The sequence below is a fragment of the Anopheles gambiae genome, chromosome X (genome assembly GCF_943734735.2).
Source record: "Anopheles gambiae chromosome X, idAnoGambNW_F1_1, whole genome shotgun sequence".
NCBI lineage: Eukaryota > Metazoa > Arthropoda > Insecta > Diptera > Culicidae > Anopheles > Anopheles gambiae.
In genome coordinates, this window is record NC_064600.1 from 3098188 (window position 1) to 3120058 (window position 21871).

At 48.6% G+C, this 21871-nt stretch overlaps 1 protein-coding gene across 1 annotated transcript; it reads left to right on the forward strand.

Annotated features, from left to right (window-relative positions):
- The first annotated feature begins 1626 nt into the window (after positions 1 to 1626).
- LOC5666735 (nascent polypeptide-associated complex subunit alpha, muscle-specific form) lies at positions 1627 to 7848 on the forward strand. Its single transcript, XM_001687711.3, has 2 exons — positions 1627 to 1985; positions 2065 to 7848. Exon 2 carries the CDS (start codon positions 2113 to 2115, stop codon positions 7171 to 7173), a length of 5061 nt encoding a protein of 1686 aa, XP_001687763.3. The 5' UTR covers positions 1627 to 1985; positions 2065 to 2112; the 3' UTR covers positions 7174 to 7848.
- Positions 7849 to 21871: the final 14023 nt, after the last annotated feature.

The window sequence follows — 21871 nt, forward strand, 5'->3', positions numbered from 1 at the left end:
CAGATTTCAAAAGTCGTTTTTATCCACAAAACATCAGCACCGACCAAAACATGGCCGTTAAGCCTCTAATTCATTCGTGACCTTGGTGGCCACTTGTGAGTCCATTTGCTCTTTAAATTACTAGAATAATATCCGTAGTATAATAGAAGATTTATAACCCAAGTGCCACAAATCCACTAAACGACCACTAAACGGCTTCTAAACGGCTCAAGTTCTCTACCTAAACGGAATATAGAAAGACTTCGTTTAGCAGACGGCAAACGACTCATGCATTCTAAAAATAGCAAAAAAGCTGGTGGCGCTCTCTGTTGGTGGGATAACCCCAACCAGTGGAGCTTCATCGCTTGGAGGAGAGCTTTCTCATTTCTTCTGTACTGTTGTATGGTTTCGCATTGAAGTTATGCATCGCTAGAACTAGAACGGCGATACGATTGTTTAAATACTAAACTCCAATGGAAACCACCAGCACTGAAGCAAGTGAGATTTGAGTAATGGTCGTTGGTGTTGATACCCATGTATCTTTACCACACGACCATTCATATAGACTTTTGATCGGAAAGTTAGAAGGCTATATAGGTCATGATAAGATGAAACTTGTCGAAACACATTGCAAGAAAAGGATAGCAATATAATGATCAGTTTTAATACGCCATCTATTGATCAAACCAATGAAGCTGTGAAGCTTTAATTTTTTTTCTATGGATATTCAATATTCCAGTCGTTTAAGCTTAATCTGTGGCGCTTGGGAAAAGTACAGGCAGTCCTCGAGATACACGGTACCTCTTATACGTGGATTCGGAGATACGCGGTTTTCTAAATTTGACAGTTCTTTGAGCAAATTGTACTGATTTGACACATCAATTTTAAATCGCCAAATAATTTCCGTTTTGATCGAATGTTAAAAACTATTTCAAATGGTTTAAAACTGTTATATTCAGTCAAAATCATATCAAATAATTCATAAAGTAACTATAACCTCCCCCTACTTGCAAAATTACACGAACATTACTGATATTTTAGCTGGAAACCACGAGATTCGACTTACGCGGAAATTCGAGATACGCGGTATTTTGTGGCCGTTTTCGGTCCCCATTAACCGTGTATCTCGGGGACCGCCTGTATTTTTATTCATTTGGCATGCGATAAACAGTTTTAAAACTTTCTAATTCTAATTCTAATCCCAAAAAAGCTGTGAAAATTATGTTAAAAATTCAAAGAAGATATGGGCTAAAAGATGGGCGTCTACCAAATTAGCAGTAAATCAGATTCCTGGAATTGGTGTAACAAACAATAAAAATCAGGTTTGCTTTCCGTGTAACCGGTTTCGCGCAAGGGGGCTCGACTGTCAAATGCGCCAAATCCAATATGGCAGCCAGCGTCTTTTGTAGGCGATTGTCAAAAACGACAAGACGATATTTCGTTATTACAAAAATCCGAAAAAGCAAACATGAACACCCAACAAAGAAATATTTGAATTGTAGTGAATTATTTTTCTTGATTTAAAATGTTTTTTTTTTTTCTGTATGCGCTGTATTAAAAAAGATTTACATTACACGTCGCAATGTGAACCGATTCTAACCGCCGTCTGACGCTTGTGCGTGTATGGGTGTGTGTGTGTGTGCGCGCGCGTTAATACAACGCACAGTTTTTCGCCTACTTGTTTGACAGCCGTGCAGCGATGGCATCATCACGCATCGTACAGTGGAGCAGGGTGTGAAAACAGCCGGAACAGAAGAAAAACACTTTTCCAGCCGTGTGCGGTTTGCGGGTGTGTGTGGTTTTGCGGGCAGAATTTGTTTGCACTCTATATTGGGCGTGCTCGTTGTGCCGGGGGAGGGCATTGTGTAACACCGATACCAATACCTATACCGCTGCCAGCCATAGGGCAAGAAAATGCGTTGCTGTATCAAGCGGCGGTGCTGTTGAAGCTGTTTGGCAGCCAAAAGGGGAGAAGGAAATCGAGTCAAGTGTTTGCAACGAAAGCCGTAAGTGGGTTACGGGAAGCACATATACGGGCCGGCACTGGCATTAATTTGTTTTCCCCGTTCACCGCTCTCGTTGTAGAAAGGCAACAGTTGAGCGACAGCAGCGGCAGCAGCAGCAACAATAACAATGTCGCAGGAGTACTCCCAGCATGTGCTGAAGGTGGCGGTGGCCCAGATCTGCCAGACGATCGGCTGGCACTCGACCCACACGTCCACGATGGATTTGCTGGTGGACGTCACGCAGCACTTTCTGCGCGAAATCTCGCGCATCATGCACCGGTACTGCGAGCTGTACAACCGGACCGAGGCGAACCTGGACGATCTGGCGCTCGCGTACAAGGAGATCGGCATCAACCTGGACGAGCTGATGGAGTACATCCAGTTCGTCGATCCGATCCCGCTGCCGCTCGAGGTGCCCCGCTTTCCGCTGCCGAAGGAGTCCAGCCTGAACTTCCTGAAGCCGGGCAGCCGGGAGGTGCTGACGCGCCCGGTCCACATCCCGGAGTACATGCCGCCGCTGCTGTTCGAAAGCGAGGAGGAGGGTGCGTCCGGCGGGGCGGCGGCTGGCGGCAGCAGCGAAGAGGACAGGCTGGCGGTGGTTCCGGCCGGCGGGCTGGTGGATGCGAAAAGTTTGCTCAACAGTACGGCGCTCGCGATTGCATCCGTGGCCGCCGCCTCCATGGGAGAGGGGCGCGCCCTGACCGACGGTGGTGGCACGGGCGGGGAACTGCTGGACGATGGTGCGATCGTGCCGCACGCCGTCATCAACGAGGAGGTGGAAATACCGATGCAAACGATCGAGGTGAAGGAGCAACTGGAGGTGACAGTGACGTCACCGACAGCTACAACAACAACAACAACAACGACCCTGGGAGACACAACGGAGGAACCCGCGCCCGCCGCGGATGATAAACCGGCGGAAGGAAGTGTGGTGCCGAAGGAAAAGCTCACGCCCACCGAAGAACCACCCACAGGGACGCCCGGGGGAAAGCCACCGATCGTGGCAGAGGAGGGCCGGCCGACGCGCGAAATCAGCAGCGTGATCATGACCACGTCCGGGTTCATTTCGCCTGCCCGCGAAGGCAAGCTGCCCGAGTCGCGCATTCCCATCATCCCGGAGGAGCGTCCGATGCCGGCGCCGCCCGCCCCCATCGCACCGCTGCCCGCCGCATCGCACCTTCCGCCCGTGGCAGCCGGTTCGTCTGCGGCGGCCGGCTCTTCGACACTGTCCACGTTGGCGCCGGTGTCGTCGGCGGCACTGCTCGCGTCGGCCGCCGGCACAAGCTACTTCCCGAAGCCGGGCGAGGGTGGAGCGTTGGCAGCGGGCAACGGTACGCCCGCCGGCGGCACGGTCGGAGCAGCGGCTGCTCCGCACGATCCGGCCCTACCGCCCCCGCCCCCACCGCCGCCAGTGAAGCAGGCGGGCGAGAAGACGCCGAAAAAGGTGAAGAAGAAACCGGTCGACAAGGAGAAGAAAAAGGCGGACAAGGGCCAGGCCGGTGCGTCCCGCAAGCCGGACAAGCACGCCGGCGGGGAGAAGGGCGCACTGATGAAGCCGCCACCACCGCCAGCCGGCGAGCTGCCGGCCGGTGGCAATCCGTTCGAGGGCCCAGCAGCAGCAGCAGTAAAGGAGGAGAAAGTGTTTCCCCCAGCGGCGCCGGGAGAGCTGGCGGCGGGCCAGTATGCGCCGGCGAGGGAAAACCTGGTGTTTAATCCGTTCGTCAAGGAGGGAGCGATGGGTGCGGCCGCCGTCAAGTCGGAGCAGAACGAACAAGCGGGCAGTGGTGGGATGGGCCTGCCCGGCACGAGCGCACCCTTCCCGCCCGGCAAACCGCCCAAACCGGCCAAGGTAAAGGGGGCGGGCAAGGACAAGCCGCCGAAGAAGCGCAAATCGGCCGTCCCGAAGCTGCCGCCCGGTCCGCTTGCGATGGAGCAGCACCCGGCGGGCGGACTGTTCGGTGGTCCCATCGCACCACCCCCGATGCCGCCGAACTTGCTGCCGGCGGCGATGACGGCAGCACCGCTGCCGGTCACCAAGCCGAAGAAGGTGTCGAAGAAGAAGGCGGCCAACCAGCAGCGGGGCCAGCAGCACGAGGCCGGGTCGCTGCCGCCGCCGCTCATCGGGCCGCTCGGGCTCGGCCCGCTGCCGCTCGTCGGCACGGGCGGCGGGTCCCATCCGGACCTGGCGTTCAGCCGTGTGCCGAACGCGCCCAACACGGCCGCCCTCTCGCTGCCGCTGAAGAAGCCGCCGCACCCGATGGGGCCGTTCAAGCAGGAGGAGCCGACGGCGCCGGCCCCACCACCCCACAGCCAGATGGCGGCCGATCAGGCGGCTCAGCTAAACCTGCTCCAGAAGATGCACCCGAGCCTGGAGATCACTGCCTCGCCCGCCATAATGTCGCAGCAGCAGCAGGAAACGGGCAAGCAGCACCGGCAGCCACCGTTCGAGCCGAAGGCGCTGAAGGCGTCGGACACGGCGAGCGACCGGGACGTGATCGTAATTGACGACGACAAGACACCGCCACACGTGGCCTCGATGCTGTCGCCCGGCGGGGCCGCTGTGACGCCGTCGACACCCTTCACCACGCCACCGACCAGCAAGAAGCAGCGCAAGCAGGCGGCCGCTGCCGGCGACTACCAGCTGCTGGGCGCGAACATGATGGGCTACCCACCGGGCGGGCCCAAGCAACCGTCCTTCTCCGGTCACGCGTTCGAGGGCGGCGGCGTCGACTTCCGGCACGTGGACGCGGACCCGCACGGGCTGCAGTTTTCGCCCACCGGTGTGCCCAAAACGCCCGACATCAAGCTGCAGCACTCGTCCTCCTCGTCCACACCGTCCTGGATGAGCGAGTCGCCCCGGCTGGCGACGCCGAAGAAGGGAGCTGCTGCCGCCGCCTCCACCACCTCCACCACTACCGGCAATCTGTTCTCCGAGCTGTCGTCCAAAACGCTCAGCGAGTTTATGGTGCCAAACAAGGGGCTCGGGCCTGTGGCCGAGCCGGGCAAGAAGCCGAAACGCCCGAAGCAGAAGCCCAACAAAAACGCGGACGCCAAGCGGGCCAAGCTGGAGCAGGCGGAGGGTGTGAAAAAGCTGCCCAACGCCGGCGGCGCCGCCGCCGGTCCGACCGACCTGCCCGGCAGCAAGAACCCGTTCGCGCTCTACCCGGGCGCCCTCAACCCGTTCGCACCGGATGCGGCGAGCGCGTACAGCAAGTACCTGAACCAGGTCGCGAGCCTGCCCCGCATGCCGTTCGGCATGTTTCCGCTGCCGTCCGGGCCGGGCCTGATACCGGACAATCCGCTGTTTCCCCGGCTGCCCCCGAACTACCCGGGGCAGCACCGGCCCGGCTTCCAGATGCCGCCGAACCCGTTCGGGCTGCCGCCCGGCCTGAACCCGATGAACAACCCGCTGCTCCGGCTGCCGGGCCTGGCGAACCGGCTGCCGGGGATGGGCGGCGGCCTCACCGGCAGCCAGCGCGACTTCCTGGACGAGCCGCTCGATCCGGAGACGAAGCTGGCCCAGACGCCGCTCGATCTGCAAAAGTCCACCTGCAACGTGGCGCCGCTCGTGCCGCCCTCGCTGTTCCAGAGCGCAGCGGAGGGTATGGGGCTGGGCGACGGCACTGGGTCGAGCGAGCTGCTCAACCTGTCCGTGAAGGCCGGTACGGGTGGGCCCAAGGAAACGGTCACCACGGCGCAGTCGACCGTCTCGAGCAAGAAGGACACGACGCTCACGATTTCGGGCGCCGCAACGTCCGCCGCCAGCAGCGTGAGCAGCCATTCGCTGTTCAGCAGCAGCGTTTCGACGAGCGTGAAGGACGCGGGCCGCACGGACGCGCCGCTCGTGCGCGAATCGGCGTACAAGGAGGACCAGGTGGTGATACTGCCCGCTGCCAGCTTCCTGCCGGGGGCGAGCCCGCCCCAGCGCTCCAACCTGCTGGTGATCGACATCGACGACTCGGACGGCAGCCAGTCGACGGCGACGACCGGCGGCAAGAGCAAGGACGGCAAGCGCAAGCAGAAGGAGCACAAGAAGGACCGCAAGCAGAAGGACGGCAAGCTCAAGAAGAAGAAGGACAAGAAGGACAAGAGCAAGAGCAAGGACCGGGACCGGGAGCAGCTGAAGGAGCTGGCGGCGGGCACGGCCACCGCGCCGGGCGTGATGACGATGGGCATGATCGGCGCGGAGGAGGCCCTGATGGAGCAGCTGCGCAAGGAGCGCAAGGAGAAGAAGGAAAAGCGCAAGGAGAAGCTGAAGAAGGAGAAGCGCAAGGAGAAGGAGTCGCGCGGTGCGGGCGGTGGTGCGGGACCGTCGCAGCAGGCGGGCGAGCCGGGCCTGAAGCTGATGCTGAAGCTCGGCGGCTCGAACGCGACCCAGTCGCCGCGATCGGAAACGCCCGAGCAGCAGCGCAGGGATGGGTCGCCGGAGCTGGCCCGCATATCGGCGCTCGTCACGCGCCCGCCGAAGCTGAAGGGCAGCACGACACCGAGCGGCAAGGGCAAGAAGGATGACGGGGCCGGCAAGGGCGCACCGCCGCACAGTTCGCCCGGTGGTGGGGACGCGAAGCTGCTGCAGCCGGCGGCCGACCCGGACGACACGTTCGGTGCGCTCAAGCAGCCGGCGAAGGTGAACTTTGCGGGCGGCGCGGCGGGTGGTGCCGCTACGTCGTCGACGGTGGTGACAGCGGCGGCCACGCTCGGCAGCTACGGCGCGGAGGAGAGCGTCGCGGGTGGTTCCGGCGGTCGCGGCACGAAGACGGTCCGCACGGCACCGGACGGGCTGCCGGTGGACACGCCGGCGAAAGCGTTCGGTGGTGCTACCGGCGGCGGCGGCGAACCCTCGTCCAAGAAGGCGGCCAAGGAGTCGAAGAGCTCGAAATCGGTGCACCACCATCATCATCATGCGGCGGCCGATACGTACAACACGACGCCGGTGCACATGACGGACGTGGACGGCAACACGGTGTGGATCTGTCCGGCGTGCGGCCGGGTCGACGACGGCACGCCGATGATCGGGTGCGACGGGTGCGACGCCTGGTACCACTGGGTGTGCGTCGGCATCCAGGTGCCGCCGGACGACAACGAGGACTGGTACTGTCGCGTGTGCATCGCCAAGAAGCAGGACACGCAGGCGGACGAGAAGCAGCGCAAGCGCAAGAAGAAGGACAAGAAGACGTCCAAAGAGTAAGCGCCGCCGGGGCCGGGTTTCCCTCTTTTACGTTGGGTTTGTCAAGCCGCGAGCAACACGTAGCGGGTAAGCTGAGCCGCTAGTTTAGGGTTAAAGTTAGCTGGGATGTCCACCGGTGACATCCTTCGGGATGAGTTCGTTGGATGCGAACCAATAATTGTAAAAAATATTACATATATATCCATCTATCTAACTGTTCCAACAATGTACGCTCTCGGCACTGCTGGAAGTAATCTTATTTGGGGCTAATACGCTCGGTTTGACCGAACAGACGTCATAGTCGAGGCACCGAATCATCAAAGCAATAGTACGTCAAGTGGAACGAAACAAAATCATTGTTCATAGTAAACTGCATGTGCAACATACTTTATGTATTACCTCTGTTCATAGCGGAGAGCGTCGGTTATTGTCTAATGTGTTTTTTTGTTGTTGCTACCTATAATTACTCTTTTCCACTGATTTCATTCTTCTTAGCATTTCTCGACTTTCAGAATAACAGTTTTGTATTGTAAAAGAAATCAAACTAAAAACACATACACGTTCGTGATGAGGGACAAGTCGTGTGGCGTGCTGGAAGTCTTTTAAACTAATATGTAATTGTATTGTACGATTATGACCGTCTGCCTGTTGAGCGTAAATGTAATTAAATAAAACTTATAGACAAAATATTCTAAATAGAGGAGTATTATTTTTTGAAAAAAAAAAAAATAAATAAATAAAATAAAATAAACAAATATGTTTTAAGCAATGACGTATTTTTTGCAATTCATTCAGTACACTAGTGATAGTAAAAATGAAGTTTTGTCGGAATTGATTCTGGCTAGCTCCGCAGTATTCTGGAATCGATTCCGGATAGTAGGTCCGGAATCAGTATTCGGAATCGGCTCCGGAATCGACTCCAGAATCGGAACCGATTCCGGAATCAAAATCGGCTCTCGAATCGGAATTGGCGCCTAAATTAGAATCGCTTTCCAAACGGAATCAGTTTCGGCATCGCCATAAAAATAGGCGATGATCCCGAACCCATACCGTGGCTACAACTGATTCCAATCCTATACAGGTGCTAGAATTAGTCATGAACTTTCACTGGCCCTGGAACTGATCCTGACCCCTTTCCGGGTACTGATATTTCTCCCTTTTTTATTCGGGCCCAAAAATATTACCCGAATCTGACACTTTCATGGTAACTTCCAGCCCTGTGGTTTTAATTTTTCCTTTGTTACATCGGGTCCCACGGCGTACTATTGTCAACTCGGATGAGCTAACAACATGCCCGTCGTGGGTTCAACCCTCGTATGGACCGTCGCCCTAAGAAAGGACTTTACTTATCCGGCTGCGTGGTGCTTAATACGTCGCGAAAGCCTGTATAAGCCGGAATGACCCGGAGATCATGGTTATTTGTTAAAAGAAGGCTTATCTACCGCAGGCACATTTTCGGACGCTAAAACCAATTAGGTTTTTATAGATAAATACTTACTCATTCAAACTCAGTTGACCTTGCGTTTCTCATAGCCAAAGTGATTGTCTTTGTATGGATGAAAACTAAGCCAAAAGTATCAAAGGATCAGCCTTAACAAGAATGTTATCACAGAGATTATTACACGAATCGCTTAATACAGTTCATTCAGTTATGGCACGCACTGTAGTTTGGTGTTGTTTAATGTTATTGGTGTGCAATTTGGGATAAGCTTGTGAAAGGATAACACAACCAGACACTAACAGAAACATATAGTTATGCTAGGGACATACTAAGTGTTATAAAATCAAATATATTTGTTTTCCTCAACCAGCCTAACACGTCTATCGCTGGTGAGCTACAATTCTGAACTGACTTAAACTCCCTAGTCCTAACTAGCTCGGCCCAAAGCCTATCGCGCCGATGCTTCACGATGTCACCTTCGGGCGGATGCTCCACGATGTTGTCTTCGAGCAGACGCTCCACTTCTGGTGGATGCAGGTGATCGCTGCTCCATGGGGTATGACACATTTTATGCCAACTCGGCAGAAAATGTGTTCTACGATGTTTCGCTGTGCAGAACCATTGGAGAGTGCCACTAGTGCGATCTTGTGGTGTGGTTCTTGCGACAGGAAGTAGTTCGTCTGCTTTGCTTCCGTTTAGCTCAAAATACACCCCGTTGCGTGTGAAATAACTATATTATAGGAAATACCTATATTTTTGAAAATTACATACAACATTCAATCAAAAGAACTGATTTGTGTCTTTTATAACATTGGAACACACTCCTGAAACAAGAGTAATGTGTGAAACAAAATCGTATAGCACGGCGTGTGTAGCATTTATGTATAATATTTTTGGCCATCGACATAAAAAGGAGAAATTGTGCAAACCTCAAAAGGAAAACAAAAAACAACAACAAAAAGACGGTTGATGTGCAAAAACAGAAATATATGTATTGCTCATCCTTATCCCATTTCGCCGTGGCACTGAAACTCATAATGTGTGTGCAATTCGAACGCGGTCTAAAAAAACAAAAACCAAAAAAAAAAAAAACAAGTAACAGAGTGTCCCTCGGACACTGCCTGCACACCGAACGCTGGAAAACGGCCCACATACATATATATTCACATTTATTTGCCTGCAATGTACGATTGTGCGTGGGTGCATGCGGTCGTTAGGTTGCGACAATTTTTCCGCTACGCTGTACATTAATTTATTTGCACTCGATGACAATTATTTAAATTGTTGGGGTGCTGTATGTGTGTGTGTGTGTATGTTGAAAAAAAGTGAGGCAGGATAAAACCAACGCAAGATACGTACGAAAACGTAAAGGACGACAGGGTTGCGATCGGGGATATGTGCACACTTGTTTGTTGTTATCGAAATCGATGACCAAGCGCAAAACTGTATGCTCGTTCATCCGAAGTTATACACCATGTGGCAACATAATTTAACCGAACAACGACCACGGACGGGCGGAGGGGAACTTGGCCAGCAAAGCGACTGGTCACGCGGGGCGGTGTGGCGTTCAGCATGATTCCTTTTTGTAGCCTTCTGGAAATTTCAATATTGAGCGATTTGTGTATAGAAGAGACAATATATGTTCGCGTTTAATTTAAACTTACCAATGCAATAAAACCTGGATGAGCAAGAATTCAAGAGTTGTGAACAGAAATTCTCACTCAAGGAAGTTTCTCTCTACTCAGTTCAATGTGTTACATTTAGATTTCTCACTAACGGCATTCCCTTTTTTCTAGTTTCGCTATATTGTAATGCTTCATTCAGGAAACTTAATTCAAATCTTGAATCGGTGCCAAGTACCGATGTGTAGTAAACTCAAAAACGATGTCTACGATGCCTGTAGTGAATTACTTTTCTTTTGATTTTCTGCAAAAACGTCCTTTATATCAGAATTAGGAACCTCCTTCGATTCTTCGATAAATGGTCCTCGATTCCTGGTAAATGGTGAACATCATCTTTCTGCTTCTATTCAACAAGCTAACCACATCTTTATTCGGTTTCCTTGTGGACGACATAACAGGTAGGTCGTCTGGTGTTTTATGACATGGTCGATGTCCCAAGATGTGTCTTCTCAAACTTTTCAAACCTTTGAGATCTACAAGTGTTTAGTAATTGCGTTACATTGAATGTCCACATTGTCCCGAGTGTCTGCATGTAACGTATTCTCTGAGGTATTGGGTAATTAATCCTTGGCATTGTAGCCATTAAAGGCATTAATATGTTAATATTTGAATGATTTGTCTATTCGTCTTCATATCATATTACCAATTTCAGGATTCTCTATCCAGTATAGTACAGTCTACACATACAACATAATAGGCAACAGTTTTTCAGTACAACCAACATCGCTAGCATTACAAAAATTAATGTGTAGATTATATGGCCGACCGCTAAGACGATTTCATAGCATCTTATCTTGAAATCCCTCAGATGGAAGAATCATTTCTGATTCTGTGAAGGAAGAACATAGCAGCACCTCCTAGGTGACCAAACATATATTTCAAGTGCTACACATTAAAAAAAAAAAACAATATGTTCCTAAAGTTCCTCCTTCATTCGAGTGGTGCACAGTTTTGGATCATTCAAAAGTATATATAAATGCTTTACGATGGTCGAGACTATCAAAATAAAGGTATAAATCTTTTAATTGAGCTAGCAAAAACTATAGCGCCAATGGCGAGCGTACAAAAACGAGCAAAAGGCAGCACTGAAACTCTATCGACATCATTGCTTTCCGGTGTAGTTGTCCGTCGCTTTTGACTGACGAATATTGCCAACGCGGGAGTAGATACAAATAGCGAACAAATCACGATGGCTCAAAAAACAACAAGAGAGAGATTGGGCGAAAAAAGGAGAGAGAGAGAGAGAGAGAGAGAGAGAGAGAGAGAGAGAGAGAGAGAGAACATAAGACATGGATTATAGAAGTAATTTACTTACGCTAAGAATCATAAATCCCCACCGCACTCGACGCCCCAAAAAATTGGCCGACGGTGTGTCCTTCATGCAGCCTCCATTGCTCCACTCCCTTCACCCTCTCCCCCAATTATCTGACGATACGAAAGCAGTGTTGGGATGTCGGGATTGAAATAAAGTTGTTTTGGAGTGGCCCATAACGCGATTTGTGCCAACATCAAGATTCCATTAAGAGCCAGACGTGTTCCACTGTGTAAATTAGAGTTTTGCCCGCTTTTGTTTCTGCTCCGCTTCGCTACCATCGCAACCGTGCACCCATGCACCCAGCAACGTCTCTTCCTTGTCACGGTTGGGCGCACGCGGGCAAGATGGACCACATCTTATTGGCTCACGATTTGATCACGTACTGTTTGCACGAGTCACGTGTTCATCATCCACCGGTTGCCCTAGCGTGCGCGGGTAGCAGCACTACCACCAACCGGTCGAACCGGGGCGAACGGGTAATGGGAAACGGGGTCGCGAGAGGGGGTAACGGCATAACCAGCAGCAACACGAGGCGACGCTACCCATAAATACTGTCTGGCTGGTACTGTGCCCGGGCCATTACTAATCGGTGTTAGGTGAGCTTCCGGGGGCCGGGTGGGTGATATGTCCACGGACCCGAAGCCACCAGAGGCTTAGGGGAGTGAAGGCGAGCAAAAAGAGTGACAGTATAAAAAGGATACACAGGATACCGCTGGCACTCGGGTTAGGAAAGTTCGTGTTGCAACACGTGCGCGTCATGCGCTTCGCCGGCGGTGACGGGGCCCGTCCGTCCGTGTGTAACACGTTAACCATTTTTAAATTGATTTTCACAATTCGCACGCCCGCAGACTCCCTACCGACTGTGATTGGAAGGGCAGAAGGCCGCAGCAACATTATACACATATTACATTTAATTGGCTTTTTTTTTCGATCTTTCATGCCCAACGACCACACTACTTTTAGCGCATTTCCATCGCCTTTCTCTGGAAAGGAAAATTATATCCAAATCACATTTGGGAAAATCTATCTCCGGTATGTTTCCGTGTGTGTGTTTTTCCCAACCCTCGGTGCAGCGTATGTGTGCAATGTCACAGTCCCTTTGCAGTGAATAATTCGCTGCATCGCAACATCGCATGGCAGTTGGTTGCTTTGATTGATTCCTTGCTTAATGTTTGTTGATTTGGTAAATCAAGCTGATCTGAAAGGTAATCTTGAGAGTTGCTTTGAAGGTTTTTATTCGTTTTATATTGGAATCAAAAAATGCGTCAAGACGTCTTATTCCACTTTCAATAAAGGCTAGAGGTCCTAGACGCTACGAAGTTATGATTAATCCAGTCTATGTTTGATGTAGAACAACTTCAGCGTCGATATTTGGAAAAAAAATGTATCGCAGCCCGTGAATTTTCCGGTCAACAAGTAGCCCACCAAACAAATGAGTTGGACACATCGGCTTTATGCAAATCGAACGAACGATACAGATATTTTATAATCATATTACTTTTCAATGCTTCCCGCTTTCAGTGTCACCGTAGCACAGTGCAAGCGTTGCCGGGCTCTATGGTGGAGGTCATGCGATCGAATCTCGCTTCTTATCATATTAGTTTATTCTAATTATTCACATGTAGAATAGCATAAGTTAAACGGAAATTAATGGATAGTTGTTTTAATAAAATAAAGAAATACTTCTTGTTGTAGGTAAATATGTAAATAGAATTATTAAAAATTCAATAATACCTAACATATGTTATCGAACCCATCTTTTCATACGACAAAAGGAGCATGTACAATGGAGGTAAATGATGCATTTTATCGCTTGAATCGCCTGTACTTTGAGGGGAAAGATGCGCATCGTGTGTGTACTTTGAAAATCGTCTCAAAATTCATCTCTTCCAGTACACAGTGGAGATGTGTATCGGAAGAGAGGGCTAATCCAAAACTTATCCTGTGTTTGCACCAGCAAAACAGGCCCACTGCTCCTGCTCAGCCCAAGGTGATGCAGAAAGGACAACCACAGGCGCGCACGCACGCGGTAGTTGCTGCTGTGTGGTACCAAGGAAGCGAGGGGGGGGGGAATAAAACAATATTTTCATAATATTTTACAATTCCCTCGGGAAGAGCTCGGCAACAGGCCGGCCAATATGCCTACTGTCAAATTTAGCTAAAGTGAAAGATAAACACATTTTGACAGGGCCACAAACGCCGGGCGCTCACCAGGCAAAAAGGGACGCAGGCGGTTGAGGGGAGCCCATCTGATTTCTCGGGTCACGTGCGCGTCGGTAATGTTGTTCGAAATAATTTTTCACACGAATGATTTGAACCGTTGACACAGTGTCACTCGCGCGTGATGCTGCTTTCGGGGAAGGGGCGCAGGATGGTGGTATGGCGGTAGGCAGTTGCGGTGCGGGGATGGCACACGCAACACGGCAATCTGTCAGGGGTTTGTTTTTTCAAGCTTGTACCAGCCCCGTGAGTGAGTGTGTGTGTGTGTGTGTGAGTGGGTTTTCTTGATTTTCCACATCCTTCCTGGCTGGGCTGGGACATTATCCCGGGCCAAAAGCAAGGCCGATTGTGCAACAGTTTCCCCTGCAATTGTATAATCCGATTTGTTTCCGACGACGGTTTGAAGTGTTTCCGGTTCAGTTTAGTAAAAAACAGTCGGTATTGTTATTGCTTTTAAGCGTTTGTTAGCAAATAAAACGCACAATGCCATCTCTTTCCTTAATCCTGTATGTCCAATCGAACGGTTTCTTCATTAGCCTGGCTAATTGGCAGTATCGTCCGTGCGAAGGCATTACCGAGCAATTTACTTTCCACACTCATGCCCCGATCGCACACCGGCACGCACCTCCGCAAAAGCCCATTCCAACCGTGTAAACATTGGAAATAACGTCTTCCGGTTTCCGTACTCCACCAGCGATATCACCCGCTGGTCCCGCGTCCGAGAGCGACACGTGCAAATCTATCAAAGTGGCAGATTTAAATTAGCTGAAATTGAAAAGTAAACATTCACCCAACGGCACAACGCGTCGGTGGATGAGGTGTGCACGAGCGCGATGAGTACGCCACACCGCTACAGCGCACTGCCCCAAGCCTAGAGGGAACCCATGGGACAAGGACGAACGGGCGAGCAAGTGTGAACGTGTGCGTGCGTGCGTGCGGATATGTTTTTCTTTGTAGTATTTGCTAGGCCCTCCGCTGATTGAAAACTAACCTCTGGCCGGGGGTCGCACCGATTTCGGCCCGGACTGTCAAATTGGCCGGCACGTGTGCGCACTAAACAACGCGAGCGAGGAGTGAACCATAGGGCAAGTGCACGCAAAAAGGGGTGTTGTACTAGCGACCCACACACACACACCCGCGCGTGCACACCGAGCATGAAAGGAGCATCGTTTTGCCCGAGGCTAATCCTGCATGACAGAGAGATGCCTTTGCCTTTGCTTTTGTTTTAATGCTTCGCGCTCTGGAGGTGCCGGTGGAGTGTAGATTCTGATGGGGCCAGTGACTAGCGCGATAACAAAAAAAGAAATAAATAAAAAAAAAACAAACAAATGGAAACACTTTTATACATAAGAAAGTAATCAACGCCGGCCGGCTACTGTGCTGATAGATTTGTTCGCTTAACAGTGATGACAGCAGCGAAAATGTGCATCGGTAGTTTTTTGGCGCGCGCGTGAAGCGTTTAGAGCAATCTTGCCGGCGAAAGCGTTGGCTGTTCAATGGTGCACGGGAATTGTTTACCGCTTATATTGAGGTTTTAAGTGTGTGCTGCTGCAGTGCCCTCGGTAGCGCAGTGTGTATGGAGCGGGAGTCCGCACGGAGAGTGGGGTTGTGGCTTTCTGGGGATGGATTCTCATTATCTCAGTTTCTCGGGCAGAACAGGGATTAAATTTTACTTTAATATTCTCCAAAATTGTTAAAGGTAGAATGCATGAGTTTATTACTTCAGGGAAATAAACATTAAAAAACAGGTTCCTTAGCCAAAAATACAGGATACATCTCTACTTCCACTTGGTACTATTTCCAGTGTAGTGTACTTGTCAACTACGTTTAATGCTTAAGTTATCTAAATAATTTTATCGATGCAATACAGGATTTTTCAGGGGTTCGCATAGTTGTGGGACACTTTCTACACTTTTTCTTATGGGAAGTAAATTTTATATGATGGTAATTTTTGGACAGGCTCATTGGAAATTCCTATTGGATTTGTCCAAAAAAGGTGCTATAGAGTCCCTCACATGAAGTTCATTTCCGGCAATAAGATCATTTTGTTGACTGGTGTCAATTAAGTACTGTGTTTCATCAATTTTTCATTGAGATGAATTCGCAAGAATCTGCAGCGATGAATGATTTCAAAAATATTGAATCGAATATCGAATGATTCATTAATTCTTAGATTTATAAGATTCATGATCCTGTCATCCTTCATTAATCTTCAAAGTTTCATGATCTCGAAAGATTCAAGATATTATTATTGCTAACATGTCTCAAAAGCCTGTTTGGGCCGAGAAGACCGGGTAGGTCGTTACGATAATAGTAAGAAAATGAAGAAGAGCTTCAGATTGATTGAATCATTTCAAATATTCATTCAGAAAAATTCAATTGAATCAATATCACTCAATCAATGAATCTAGAAACATCCAATCTGAATGTGAAACTAGTCAATACTGTACAGGTGAGTGTGTATCCAATCTACCGAAAGCTCTAATAAAAACAAATTAGCAGCAACTGGTGTCAATTTAACGTGATTTCATTAAATTTAAATTTGTTCCTTAAAGAGTGTTCTGTGAAAATGAACCTTTCGTTCAACTAGAAAGAAACTGAACTGTACGTCTTCTTCATATTGTCTTCATACGAAGGTTCACCGTTATTTGCCAATGCCTTTGAAACCATTCTAGCATCAGTTAAACTATTACTATTTACAAAATCTGGCCAGCAACATTGTATCGTGACAGATTGTTGCAACATAAATAAAGCGCACGAGGTTGTTTGCACACGGTAAATCGTGAGGACCGCAGCGAGAGGCGTGACTGGCACAATTGGCCGCTAACGCACGATCGATTTCCCTTCACCGAAAGCTAATAAAAACAGAACAAACAGTGCCTGCCACACATGGACAAACATTGCCACTGTCCGCACACGCTTTTGTTAGAGCGGCTGTAAATGAGTAAACACACACAAACAGAAAGATTTGTCAAAAAAGGGCAAAACAAAACAAAAAAAACAATGTTGCCCAGGGAAACCCTCTGTGTCCCATTGTTGGATCGTAAGGGCTGACCAGCTTCCTCAGTTCCGTGCGCACCAACTGGCAGGGAGCGAGTGAGTTCAGCACCTTTCTTTTTTTTTTTATTGTGCGCCCCGGGTTTGCGCACATCACCGCACAAACCCCCTTTTCGGGTTGATAGCATCAATATCAACAATGAAACAGCGCATAGGAGACACGGCATCGATCGATTGCGGGTTTCTGGGCACAAAGGACCCAAACACGAACACGGCCCACCAAAGCAGCCACCGAACAATGCCGAACCGTTTGGGAGGGCAGCCCACCAGCAGCAGCAGCAGCAGCAGCCTAAATCCACCTATGCGCCTAAAGTTGATTCGAATGAACAAATGGACAAGGCGAGGTCGCGGGCGCGCTCGCCCGCAAACACCGGCGAGAAGGGGTGCGTGCATAAAACCGGGAGGTTGCAGCAGCAGCAACAACAACAGCAGCAACAAAAAAAAGAAAGGAAAATCATTTATCATCAGCCGCAACGGTAAACAAACAAATAGAGCGGAGCAGTGGCTGCGGCACACGGCACAATTGTGGAATGCGCATTTCGTCCTGCCTGGTGGGAAATTTGCGGCGGGTAATGTACTTGCCCAGGGTGGAAGTTTGCACTACGCGCTGCTGCTGCTGCTACTTCCAGAAGTCAAAATCCAAGGGCGGACATGGTGCGTTAAACACAAAGCCTATGATGTGCCTAATGTCCGTGTGTGTGTGTGTGTCTGTGGATGGGCTTTGCCAGGGAGGAGGGGAACACGGTAAGCATCATAAATAATGACTTTTATGATCGCAAAACTACCATAAGAGTCAAATAAATTAATATATATACATACATACATACATACAAACACAGTGCCAACGCGTAGGGCAGGACATTCGTTTGCTCGGGACATCAACGGTGTGACGGACGGAAACGTTTTCGGAACCATTCAGAGAGAGCAATATATATATATATATATAGAGAGTGAACGAGGACACCAAGGGACGACGAGACAAGAGCACGCAAGCGAAGTGGTGCGCAAAGCAAGATAAAATGATAATGTTCAGATCCAGTTGCTAAGTTAGTCATGATTCGGTCGAAAGAAGTTGTGATGGATGTGAGGAAGATTGTGCTTTAAAACTTGCCGCTCCTTGTGGTGGGGGGGGGCCTTGGCAAGGGGCTTGGAGGGGGCGAAGGTGGGCCCGTACCTTTTAAAGTTGCCGTATTAATGACTATTAAGCGGAATTACTTTAAAGTGCGGCGTGACGGGGTATAATGGCGATGGGCAAAGAAGCGATCCGAAATTTAAAACTAATTTGCGACGCAATTGGAAATAGATTTGCAGCTCATTTTGCCCGATAAAGAACGGTGAGGGCTGTGGACGGGGTGGGACGGAATTGTACGAAATTCAATTGCTGTACTCGGGAAGCAGATTTTTCTATTCGTAGCTGATTGTTGAGCTGTTAGAGGAGTTTCTTCAGCAGCAAGAAAGAACAGAAAGCAAAAAAGCATCCTTGCATTGTTTTAAGATAACAGAATTGGTTTAAGAACAGTTATTCGTAAAACATATTATTGTAAGTAACATACTTTCCCAGGTTAACTGCTCGCAAGAGGAACTTCTAGCAATCATTCGTTACACGAGACATACTTATTGTATGTTTTTTTTTAATTCAAATCAAAACGCCAGCAAATTCCTCCGCCCTATTTACGAAACATAATCAGTCATATACACAACCCCCAACTATTTAGGTACATTTTTTTTACGATAAAGCAACTGATAACAGAACCATAATATCTATGTTTATACTATATTCTTTTTCCTTGCTTTGCTTCTTGGTGGCGATAGTAGTTTACAGGTGTATGAGATGTTTTTTTTAAAGCATAAATCCCAACCACGAGACGAATGATCGCCAACTGCGAAATAATTCATGTCCGACATTGTAAAAGCCTTTGTTGCTGCCTCTAAACCAACGGGCTTCGCCCACTAGTCAACTGTCCTGTTCTGAACATATCGATTCAATTACCAGGTTTACTAGCACAGTCATTTTGGTTAATGATACGACGGCAGTATGAACCTTAAGTTTATAAACAATCGTTTATTAGAGATCTGTTTACGCTCAATTGATAATGATACATTTAATGAAGATACCCAAAATGAGACGAAAAAAATGAATGTAAAAGTTTTCGGTATTCGAGATACGGTGCCACTGTTTAAAGGTAAAGTAAGAACTACATTCAATCATAAATGATTGGCTAGTTTACATCTGAAATTGTCGAAATGCGTACAACAAATCTGTGAGTTTGCGGATGTGTGACATCCGTTGTTCCGTTTTCTGCTTTACCTGCATCCAAGTTAAACATACATTATACAATAAATTAATAAAAAATGCAAAATAATAAGGATGTTAAACGCATAAAGAAATATCTACGTACAGATCACATAAGATGTTTTATTACATTTCAAGAAATTGATAGTTATATGTTTATGACTTGTTGGCTTAGATGCGTGTAAATAGTTTAATTTTTCCCATATCTTGTAGCCTATTAGCTAAGCCTACCACGATGTTTTATTGGCCTGCTTGAGGCACACTTACTATTTCTTCAAGTTGTCTGAGTTCTATGTTCTAAGCCATTTGTTGGCTGCTAGTTTACTAAGATGTTTAGAAGATAAGCCTCCCGGATATATCTTCTACCCGGTCGTGTACCCATGCGGTAAGATCTACCACTCTATTTACCGAATAAAAAGCATTACAAATTGTAGGCTCCAAACATACAGTGAAGCCGCTTAAAGGTTCATATTTACTAGCTATAGCTGCATATTTTCTACTGCTCTTAGAGCGCTACTGTGCTGCAATTAATTCTGTGCTACTTCCAAAACTACAATCTTTAAACCATCGCTCCTAAGTTTCCTCCAGTCCTAGGTCCACAAGACAACCGCGCGATACTTGCGTGGTGAACGCCGGGGCGAGGGCGTACCACTCTGCCAAGATCTCTGTCTTGAGTGGTACTTCTATCGATCAAATTTGTATTCCCATTTCTTACAACCCAGCCGCCCATATTTTCTTCTTGCCGGTGGAGAGTCCGTGTCTCGCAGTTAACTCAGTTAGTCACAGCAGTGTAGTAAGTTCATAGAAGCGCCATAATTTGATATGCACCCTTCCTGTACATTTCGATCCGAAGCGATGGGCATCAGGGAAGGAGGATTGGGGAGATGTTGGGAATAAGTATGCTTTCTGCTGCGGCAGTATACCACACATGCAATTACTCGGGCGCCGGCAGAACACGAAGCGCAAGGATCTATATATATCATGGCCGGTGGTATACCGTTGCCGCCAGATTATGTCGCGCGCGGTCTCCATAATCAGTACGCAGGCGATGGATGCCTGTTTCGGCGAACGAGGCGACGGTTTTCTGTGCGTGCGTTGGGCGGAGCTATCGGGCGAAGGGAACGCTACGCACCGCCCAGCAAACGCCATCAGCCGCCATCCTAGCTCCGCCCCATCATGCTTTCTCTGTCGCGTGCCGGTTTCTCGCTTTGCTCGTGTTATGTTTTCCTTCGCTTTACCGTTTCATTTGCGTGCTCATGTTTTCCCGTGTTTTATTTTCCGTTTCATTGTGTGCTCTTTTTCTTCCCATGTATGCTTTTCATAGTAGGTTCCCCCCCAAACCGTTCTCGCTTCTTTTGTTTTTTTTTTGTTTTAGCTTGAAAATACTTTTCTTTTCATTTCCAATTTGTAGCACACTTTTTGAGTGGAGTTGTTGTTGTTGTTGTTGCTGTTTCGGGAAAATTGGTTGACATTAACGATTTGTTTCCACCCTTCCCACGATTCTGCTGAGTGTTCGGTACTGTGCGTGCTTTTTTTGACCTGATGATTTTATTCGCGTCGTAAGGTTAAAACAAACAATGTACAATTTCTTTAAAAATATATAAATCACTTCCTTAGCAGAACGAAAAAAAAAAAACAAACAAAATGTCTTTGGGACCGAGATCCGAAAACCCCATTCCAATTCAATCTTCCTCTTTTATGCTGCCAAGCGTATCTTCACGTTTTCCTTACACCTGCACATGAGACAAGAGCGAAGGAGGGATAAAGATAGCAATAGACCTTGTGTGTGTGTGTGTGGATGTGCTGATATGCTGCGCAAGAGGAAGCTGTAAATGGATGCCAAGTGATTGGAATGGTTCACCAGAACTGGTTTCGTGGTGGCTAAGTAAATCAAAAATCTATCCCATCCTAATATTTATCTGCTGCTGCAGCCATTCTACCCGTGCGACACTAGGAGGGAAGCGTGGGGGGGGGGGGGGGGGGGGCACTTGACGCAGAAAAGCGATGCTCTTAGCCCCGTAAAGTGCTTTCACACCGTAGTGAGTAAGAGCCTAAGGGGGGGTCGATAGGATAAGTAACAAAACGGAAGAAGATTGATAATGTCAATGTTGTTACTTTGCTTATTGGCTTTGCGTGTGAATCTGTAAGAAAGAAAAAAAAAACAGTAAATTGAAATTTTGTATGAGCTGAAGTGCAAATCTATGACAAAAATTGGTAATAGAAATGCAGTCTTACGAGTATGGTGACTTAGTTATCTCTTCTAAAAAAGTAAATAAATAATAAACACGTAAGTAGTCTAAATACAAAAATCCTTCTCGTTCAAGTTGTAGACTTTAATATTTAGCCACAATGAATAAACGTTACCATGCGAAGTATATCGACACAAAATCGCCCATCGAACCAAAAAGGAGGAAAAAACCTCGCTAGCAAAATATTTCACCCAGCCACACGTAAGGTAGCCGATTTCTCCCTGTCTCCCGGCCCACAATATATCGTACACATGATAAATGTACTAAAATATATAGATAAACGTAAAGACACGCGGGCCCGTTCTTCGCTCTATATGGTGCGGAAATTCCCTGGTAGAGCCGCTAGCACCAACGAGCTTCAATCGGGCGTGTAACGAATGTAGTCAACGTGCAGTGTAAATACAACAACCAACGGCTTGCATTTTCGGCTAAAAATTATTGAGCATAACTAACCTACGCCTT

Bases quoted from the DNA above. Each gene is read 5' to 3' on its own strand.
- LOC5666735 (XM_001687711.3), top strand. From the start codon at position 2,113: ATGTCGCAGGAGTACTCCCAGCATGTGCTGAAGGTGGCGGTGGCCCAG.